This window comes from Brachyhypopomus gauderio, chromosome 8 (assembly GCF_052324685.1).
Source record: "Brachyhypopomus gauderio isolate BG-103 chromosome 8, BGAUD_0.2, whole genome shotgun sequence".
NCBI lineage: Eukaryota > Metazoa > Chordata > Actinopteri > Gymnotiformes > Hypopomidae > Brachyhypopomus > Brachyhypopomus gauderio.
The window spans coordinates 25,449,674-25,459,053 of record NC_135218.1 but is presented as its reverse complement, the minus strand read 5'-3'; the positions used below and the strand labels follow the sequence as shown (position 1 = coordinate 25,459,053).

Sequence of the window (9,380 nt, the reverse complement as noted above, 5' to 3'; positions counted from 1 at the left end):
ACGTAGTAGTGATTAATTGCGTGGTCTTGTTTGCAGGACAGTCACACCTTTATCTGAGAAAATGGGGCAAGTTGTAATGGTTCGGTTCAGCTCTACTGTCATTGCTAGCAGAGACATGGCCGCAAATCGCCGTATCTAAAGCAGACGATTAGTTAAGTAATAATCTCAACGGCGTCTTTCTGAGAGCTCTCGGATTGTGAGGGCTGAGAAATAACTCTGGCGCTGTGGGTTATAATCATGCAGAAATAGATGGGCCTTTGGAGGTGATGGGAACGAATACTGCAGTTCTTTAATCTGTCTTCTCACATTTGCTATAAATCTATCCTTCCCACCACTGTGTTTTGTCTTGATTGTAACAGCGCAGTATTTAATGACACCACCTTGTTGCTGTGTACACAAGGCACCATACATAGATCGCGTCATATTCAAACGCTGTTTGTTCTTTCAGTGTTTTCTTATCTGATTTCTTAGCTGTGAGAGTTTTGTGAGTGGCACGTGTCTTAGGTGAGGAAGAGTGTGATGGCCAGTATAGGAAGAAGCAGTGAGTTTGTTGAGTTATTGTTAGCAGGGCTCATGGGGAGGGGGACACACACCAGTGGCATGACTCAGCTGTCTGTTTGAGCTGTATTCCCAGAAACCATCTTTCACCTTTATACTAATGCTGTACTGCATTTTACTCTGACTTACGATTTCACTCTTTCCTTCTTTACTCTACTGTTTTGACTCCTCCATCTTTTTGTCTCCTTCTCTGTCCCTGCTTTCTCTCTCCCTCCTCTCTCTCTCTCTCCCTCCTTCCTCACTCTCCTTCTCTCTTCCAGGATCTTTGTGGTGGGGATCGGTTTCTTCAGCCTGTGTTTTTTAATGACCTCCCTGGGTGGCCAGTTCTCAGCGAAGCGTCTCACCGACTCCCCCTTCACCATGCGGACGGAAGGTAGTCATAACGGCCCCGGGTGGGCGGCTCAGTGAGGCACGCTCCCCGCCACGGCCCCCTACACACACACACACACACACACACACACACACACACACACTGCTGCTCATTACAGGTTCCTCATGCAGGCAGAAATCCTGACGCCTCTGGTTTATAATGCGACCCATTCTACTCAGGCTCCAGACCTTGTTAAGTATCGGCCGATTGGATTTTTTGTGTGGAGGCTGAAATGTCCTCCTCCTCTTTTGTGGTGTGAATTTGAGGGCTCTCTCGCTCTCTATAGTGAACGTTCAGTGATAGTGACAGCAAAAGAACTGTAGCCCTTGAGCTCTTTGTGGTCCTTTGTGTGCTAGGTGAACACGACTGTTACTCAGAAGGTCGTGGGTTCATTCCCAGCTGATGACTATCGCCGTTGTAGTCGTTGGCCGCTCGGTCTCGGTGACGTGTGCCATAGCAGAAAAGGAGCTAATTCCTGTGAGTCAACTGGTAAAGCATGAAGCCTGCACCATGGTGCTGGCAACCCCACAGGCCTGGGTTTGAGTCCCAGAAAGGACATTTACTGACATGCTGATAAATATGTAAGTCACTTTGAATAAAAGTGTCTGCCAAAGGCTGTAAGTGTAGCCAGTGTAAGTTGCTTGAGGGGAAAAATCTTTGGTTCAATGACAGCTTGTGGTGTTTTGTGTATAGTGGCATTTCGTTGAATACGTTCTTAATATTAAGCATTTGGGAGCTCGGGCGGCTGGTACGTGACAACGTCTCTGCAGAAAGCTGTGATCTCAGAGTGCCAGTGTTGTGTGATGTGAGCAGACATACTGCCTTCATCCTCACCAGCTGATAGACAGCAGATCCATCTCGGGCTGCAATGACACTCACCATGCAGGATTTTCCAAGACTCGTGTCGGCGTAACCCAACACTGCGTCACCAGCGTCCCACAAACATGGATGTGGGTGTGTTATTAGTGTAGCATGGCGGAATACTTATTTCCCCGTAAAGCGAATCTTCTGGATTTAATTCTAAGGGAGGAAATAGGAACTGGCTTAGACGTCTCCTCTTATATGAAAACTGTGCGTCTGAAATGGATGGATGAAGGTATAAAACACCAACACACCCTCAGTCTGCGCAGGATTCATACACTCCACATATCAAACACTCCCCGTGTTGGCTTTACGCGCTGAGCTCTGAATTAACACCTACAGAGCCTATTTAGGTTCAGCTGAACACCAGGAGATTGAATTCAAATGTAGAGGCCGTTCCTCATGCCAGCAGGTAGATGAATGCAAACCATTTGCAGCGTAATATTTTAAAGAATTGCATTATTGGGGACGAGGGGTGGGGCAGGTGAGGAGGTGGGAGGAGACGAGGGGTGGGGCGGGTGAGGAGGTGGGAGGAGACGAGGGGTGGGGCGGGTGAGGATGTGGGAGGAGACGAGGGGTGAGGAGGCGGGAGGAGACGAGGGGTGGGGCGGGTGAGGAGGCGGGAGGAGACGAGGGGTGGGGCGGGTGAGGAGGAGACGAGGGGTGGGGCGGGTGAGGAGGAGACGAGGGGTGGGGCGGGTGAGGAGGAGACGAGGGGTGGGGCGGGTGAGGAGGCGGGAGGAGACGAGGGGTGGGGCGGGTGAGGAGGAGACGAGGGGTGGGGCGGGTGAGGAGGAGACGAGGGGTGGGGCGGGTGAGGAGGAGACGAGGGGTGGGGCGGGTGAGGAGGCGGGAGGAGACGAGGGGTGGGGCGGGTGAGGAGGCGGGAGGAGACGAGGGGTGGGGCAGGTGAGGAGGTGACAGGCTTGGGGTGATCTGCGTCTTTATGGAGGAAATCTCATTATCAGATGGGCTGCACAGGACTTCACCTGCTGACACCATCCCACTTCTGGTGTCTGTGGTCCATCATCTGCTGGGCTGAGCCCTGGGGTCTGTGTGTGTGTGTGTGTGTGTGTGTGTGTGTGGGTGTGGGATCTGTGTGTGGGGGGGTTTTTGTGTTTGTTTAGTCAGTGCCCATCATCATCAATCAGTTTTCACCCCAGGATTCTTACTTTGTGTGTGTCTGTGTCTGTGTGTGGTGTGGTGTGTGTGTGTGTGGTGTGAGTGTGATTGTGGTTTTCTTCATCAGCTGTGTTTTGCCCCTGCCATGTGGAGCTAGTTATTGCACTTCTGGCCGTAAGTTGAGAAGAAACCCAGGAATGTGGTCCGCTCGGTCGTGAGATACACATGTTGCTATTACTGTATTCTTATAGTAGTGCAAATATTACATGGACATGCAGTTGTGTTTCTTGAACATCAATCGATTTTCGTTTCATTTTATTTGTGTACTTTGGATGTGTATTTGAGAGCGTGTCTACCTTTAAGGGTGTCTACCTTTAAGGGTGCCTGTTTTTAAGGGTGCTATGGTGCATATGTGTTGCTATGTATGTGTTAATGCATCTATGTGTGCACATGTGTATTTGTTTGTTAGAGAGAGAGAGAGAGAGAGAGATATATCAGTGTTTCTGCATGTGTGTATGTGTGTGTGTGTGTAACGTGATTAATTAACTGCACATGTGATGCAGCCTGAGGAGACATCTGGTCTGAGCTCATTAACTACTGTAGAGTCTGAGTGTCCCAAGACGCACACTCTTCTCTCAGTGTGTTTGTGCATGCGTGTGTGTGTGTACGTGTGTGTGCAGGGACCCCTGTCTTGCAAGAGAAGGCTGTTCCTTCTGTTTCATTGTGTGCATGTAAAAGTTTGCATCATTCTGTGTGTGTGTGTGTGTGTGTGTGCGCACACGTGCTTACGCGTCCTTCTTTGAATAATTGACGTCAACAACACGCCTAATGACCCAGAACGGGAGGGATGTCTCGTGTGGTGCTGGAGTTCCTGGGCTATTCCATCTGGCCCTGTGATCATGCCGCTTGTAATGCGTGTGGCGGCAGCTGGAGCGTGAGGCCACGCCCCCCAGCGGCCGCTGGAGCGTGAGGCCACGCCCCCTAGGGCACGCCTGCGTGCGGACCGCCTCGCCGCTCACCGCACGGGTGTTCAGATGTGCATCCTGCCTTTACGCTTCACGTACTGTCAGCAGCTGCATATGCAAATTTAGTGACAAAGTGGCATATTGCTATTTATGCATGCATGTGCACACACACACACACACACACACACACACACACACACACACACACACACGTGCCCTTACATGAACACATACACATTATAGTTCGTTTGACAGCACACACTGCTAAATAGTGATTTACGCCCAGCGGTTTTGAAACAAAGAGCACAAATGCAAAGGCGTACAGAGCTGGTCAGACGCCCCCCTGGCTGGGCCCCAAACAGCTTGTTTTCCTGCAGTGTGTAAACTGTAGATTGTAGGTTATAATAAAGTGACAGTTTCTTCCCCACAGCCTTGTCCCTACTGAACATTTACAAACCGCTTTTGCCATCAACTTTGTGTCCGAGACAGCTCAGCAGTGAATAAAGAGAAAGGACCAATCGTGTGTGTGTGTGTGTGTGTGTGTGTGTGTGTGTGTGTACAGGGACGTTTTTAAATTTTAAAACAGAAAATCAGATACACTTCCCAAAACAAACTGATTCACACACACACACACACACACCTTTACCAGTTACAGCAATTAAAGTTGTAAAGATATAATTGGCAGTGTTGACAAGGCTACTGATAATAGCCATTCGTATTACTATATAATAATAGCCATTCATATTACTATATTCTGATGTGAAGGTTAGAAAATTACCCTCTCTAATATGAAAATGATTAGCATAAATGCTTGTGTGTGTAAAACTCGGACTAGTTGTGTATGCCTGTCCCCTCTGCGATCGCAGTGGCCTGCACTGTGTCCATGTAGAGACTTGTCCCTGTCAGTGTGTCCATGCTGAGACTGGCCCCTGGCACCGTGTCCGTTCTGAGGCCTGCTCCGGACATCTGTAGATACTCACCTGATAGCTCCCAGCTGAGGGATAGCAGACACAGGACAGATCTCCATGCCCTGCTTCCATTTAGGAAAATGAATGTGCTTCAGGATATATATAGGGATACTGGAGGATCTGGCGAGCCTCTTCTGGGAATGAGTTGTTTATCCAGGGCTCACACTTGGAATTCAGGTGCCTCCACTGCTACCATCTCAATTTCGCAGCCACTCCACGAATATCCACCTTTGGCTGCTACCATCATTATTGCGGCTACGAGCCGCCTGGGTGCAGCGGTGACGATGTGCAAACGAGGTTCCTCCCGCACGATGGTGTTTAGTGGCTGCTTGACCCCCCCCCCCCCCCCCCCCCCCTCACTCCGTAAGACGGGCTACTCTGTGCGCGTGGGTGTGTGATTGTGTGTGCGTGTTCTCCTGGTTCAGGAGAAATGCATCATCTCGGCATGTGTCCCCGTGTCCCTTTGATAGTGTTCTGAGCTTAGTGAACAGACCCCAACTTGCAGCACCATTTTAAAAGCCCCCAAGAAGGCGTTCAGTGCTTCTCCCCAAGCAACAAGCAATAATTGCAGTCTTGAGGGGCTGGCATGTTGCCCAGGCCAACTTTAGTGTGTGTTTTTTTTTTGCTTGGGGGCATGTGAAGAGACAACCTTTGTTTGAAAGTGACAGTAATGTGGTCTGTGTTTGTGTGTCTATGCACTGATTGCTAAGAGGCAGAGAAGTTCATTTTATGTGGAAAAAATTGGAGGAAACGGAGCTCTTAAAAAATGAAAAAAGTGGTCCGCTAACACTACTGTAGGCTGCTTAGCATTCCAAACTCTCAGTTCAGGAGGCAGCTGACAGGGTTATATTTTTCTCTTCCTTCTCTCCCTCTTCTCCACTAGCTCTCACTCTGTCTCTTTGTCTATTCCTCTGACTCCCCCCTCTTCCCTTCCTCCTGCGCCCTTTGCCCACCCTACACACCCTTCTGAGATCAGCACACTCGCAGTGCTCTGATTGTCCCAGAGGCATTTTTGGCAGGCGGCTCCGAAATGCCGCTCGACGAGCCTTTGATGAGCCGTTGCTATTTTGGGGAACGGTGACTGCTGTGATGAGACGTGAGGTGGCACGGTGTCCCCCAGGGCAGTGCCCCGCAGCCATGATGGCACAGGGCGCGTCGCACACTGCAGCCATCTTCTCTGGAGCCCTGTGCCCACCCTCCACACCACCAGGGGGCAGCAGTGAGCTTTCATGTTCTCTGTCAACAAGCTCCATCCTTGACTCTGTGGGTCTGTGCAACAGGGTTTTGTGTCAGGTAACGGAAGGACTGTTGAGCTTGTAGGAGGACGTTCCAGGTTTTCACGGTCAGGATGAGAGAATGTAAGTGGAGAATCTGAGAGCAATCACGGAAAAGAGTTGCCAGAGAAAGTTTAGGTTACCTTGAAAAATGTCACTGAACCTGTAGTGGGGATGGAAGGTGGTTGCAGTTTTGGTCCTGTTTTGGTCATGGCTCCTCTTTCATGGGAGGCTCCGCCCACTCTGGTGCGCCCACTAGCTCCACCCCTTCACCACCCACAGATAAGCAGTATCTTTTCAGTTGTTTTCAAGGCTCTTCCTTATCCCAAGTGCCTAGCCGCAGTGAGGAGCCACGCTCATCTACTGCAGCTCCCAGCCAGTTACTGTACTTGATTTAATTCTCCCGATCTCAAGCCTTTTTGCTATTTCTGATCATGGATCCACCTGCCACGATGTGATTCTTGACTCTTGACCCCTGCATGATACAGCGGTGTTGAACACTGGGGTTGCCTACATCAAACCAGAGACCGCCTGGTGCCTCCTGGCATTAGATTGTAACTCACCAGTGTGAATCGATCAGACTGTCAGTGGTCAGTAGAACAGGACGAAGTTCAGGAGGAGTGAGCAGGGTTTTGTCAGAGATGATGTAATGTCAGAGATGATGTAATGTCACAGATGATCTCAGGGTATTCTCAATGTGCTCACCAGTAAGTCCATGTTACTCAGTAAAATGACTTGGGGACCAGCGGTGAGTCACAGCACTAAAACGCTGTAGCAGGCCTAGTGCACCACTGACCCAGGGTCAGTTTTCTCCTCATTGTACTTGTCTCACTCAGCTGAGTATTTAATCTCCTATGACCTCAGGCAGAGTGCTGTTGGTTAGAGAACAGGCACAGCTGTGATACATCCAGATGCTCACAGCACGCAATAAAAAAGTTGGAAAAAAAAATGTTGTTTACATATTGCTATTATTATGCAAGAGGCTTTATCTTGAGAACAATTACACAGTGTATTGTGCAGCCCTGATGTTTTCACAGATTGGATGACCTGGAAGAATAAATGTGCAGAAGCCGTTCTGTGGGGTCACAGTCAAGCATGAAGCCACATACACTGAGTGTCCGGTGATTCTCTGTGTGTGTGTGTGTGTGTGTGTGTCAGAGGTGGGACCAAGTCAGTGTTTTGCAAGTCTCAAGTAAGTCCAAGTCTTTATACCTCAAGTCCCGAGTCAAGTCTCAAGCAAAGACACTCAAGTCAAGTCAAGTCTCGAGTCAAGACAGGCATCAGTCAAGTCAAGTCCCAAGTCTGAAACTTGGAATTTCAAGTCCTTTCGAGTCTTTTTTTTTTTTTTTTTTTTACCAATGTTGCAGGTATATTTTAAATGTAAATAATAGACATGCGTTCTTTTTAAAATCTGTATTCTCCTCAAATCTTGATAAAACATGTGCAACTGAAAACACGAAGTATTAAAAAAAATTAAAATTACACCTCTTTATTGCACAGTTCAATTTGTTAAACTTAGCTGCAAAAATATTCATACTTTAAACTACAATTTTCCAGAAATAAATATTCTGTGAAAAAGTCATAAGTAGAACTCCATGTTCAAATAAAAAGTGCTGATATTTTCACAGTACAATACAAAGAACCATAACAGCATTTTCCCTCTCTTCTCTTATCTGGTTTCTTGGAGAACATGTGTGAGTGACACAAGACAAACAAATATAAGAACTGAACAATTAACAGGAATCTGCAACTTTAGACATTTCAGTAAACTATTCTGCATTGCATTTCCTGGCCAAAAGTCTGTATGTCATTTGTGCACGATGAATGATGTCCCCATAGCTGAAAACTCGCTCCACTTTTGTCAATATATTTTTTTCTCGACGTAGATGTCTTCAAATACACAATCCATGCTGAGATAGAACTGGATATTATGATGGTGACAGAGAGAGGCTCTCTTCCCCGAGTTCAGATACAGAACCCAGGGTTGCCAACTCTCACGCATTGAGCGTGAGACACATGCATTTGACCGTCTTCACACGCTCTCACGCCACACGTCCGATTTCTCACGACGGAAAAAAATCTAGTTTATTTACCTCTGATCCACATCTATGATTCAATGAGTTACTAGTTCGCTCTGGCACCAACCCCTGGCGATCGATCGATCGCGATATAATACTTAATTTGTGTCCATTTTACACCCCGCCCGGTAAAAATTTACGTTCGCCAACCCCCCATTTGATTGGTTGTGCTGCAGCTCATGCACACACACGTACAGAGTATGGAAAAGCAGAGGACTGGTCTGCGTCAGAAGGACGGAAATGAAATTAATGGGGCGCACTTTATAAATATTAATATGCGTTTTAAAATTTAGATTTGGTGTAAAAAAAAATCAAGTCTTTGCAAGTAAACAGGTTCAAGTCCAATTCAAGTCCCAAGTTATTGGTGTAAAAGTCCAAGTCAAGTCTAAGTCTCTGAATATTTTTTCAAGTCAAGTCAAAAGTCTTAATATTAATGACTCGAGTCTGACTCGAGTCCAAGTCATGTGACTCGAGTCCCCACCTCTGTGTGTGTGTGTGTGTGTGTGTGTGTGTGTGTGTGTGAGAGAGAGAGAGAGAGAGAGAGAGAGAGAGAGAGAGAGAGAGAGAGAGAGAGAGAGAGAGAGAGGAGGATAGGCAATATCTAACACATTTCTTTCAATAAACACGTGCGCTTTAAGTGTGCCAAATTGTAGCTAAATATCCTGATGGAGCTTAAGCTATCTTGTGATCTATCTAGTGGACAAAGAAGCTCGGAAACTGGAGTAGAGGAGTCCTGAACAAACTAGTGAGCCCAGGACCCAAAACTAAGAAACTGCAAAATGGCTGATGGTGTCACAAGTGACTTTACACACAGAAGCTTCAAAACAAGTGTTGTGTCTTGCAGGTGCTGTGAACAAGCTAACCTTGAAATGAGTTTAGGGCTTATAATGATGTTGAAATATATCTGTAAATAATAGTTTTCTCTCCTACGCATATTCTTTATAGACTTTCAAAATCCACACAATGTCCACAGATGTGAGAGCTTAAAAAAAGCTTTGATTTATCCTGTTCGACTCTGTTTGAGAGAGATATAGCCCATCGATTTTGGGGCTGTCACGAGGATGGCGTTCGTTGTGGCTAAGCGCTAGCTTTTTGAAAAAACATCCCGCTCTGCTCCAGTGGCTTAGCCCAGATTTCCCTCATCACTGCAAATATTTACTGTGATTCCTCCACAGGCTCCCAAA

The 9,380-nt window shown here is 47.4% G+C and overlaps 1 protein-coding gene across 1 annotated transcript in view; it reads left to right on the top strand.

Moving 5' to 3' along the window:
* The window catches only part of LOC143522123 (alpha-1,6-mannosylglycoprotein 6-beta-N-acetylglucosaminyltransferase B-like), a 105,581-nt gene that overhangs the window by 2,255 nt on the left and 93,946 nt on the right, over window positions 1-9,380 (top strand). Inside the window, exon 2 of the mRNA XM_077015852.1 lies at window positions 819-931. Within this exon, the coding sequence (XP_076871967.1) occupies window positions 819-931 (113 nt within the window). The remainder of the gene's footprint in view (window positions 1-818; window positions 932-9,380) is intronic.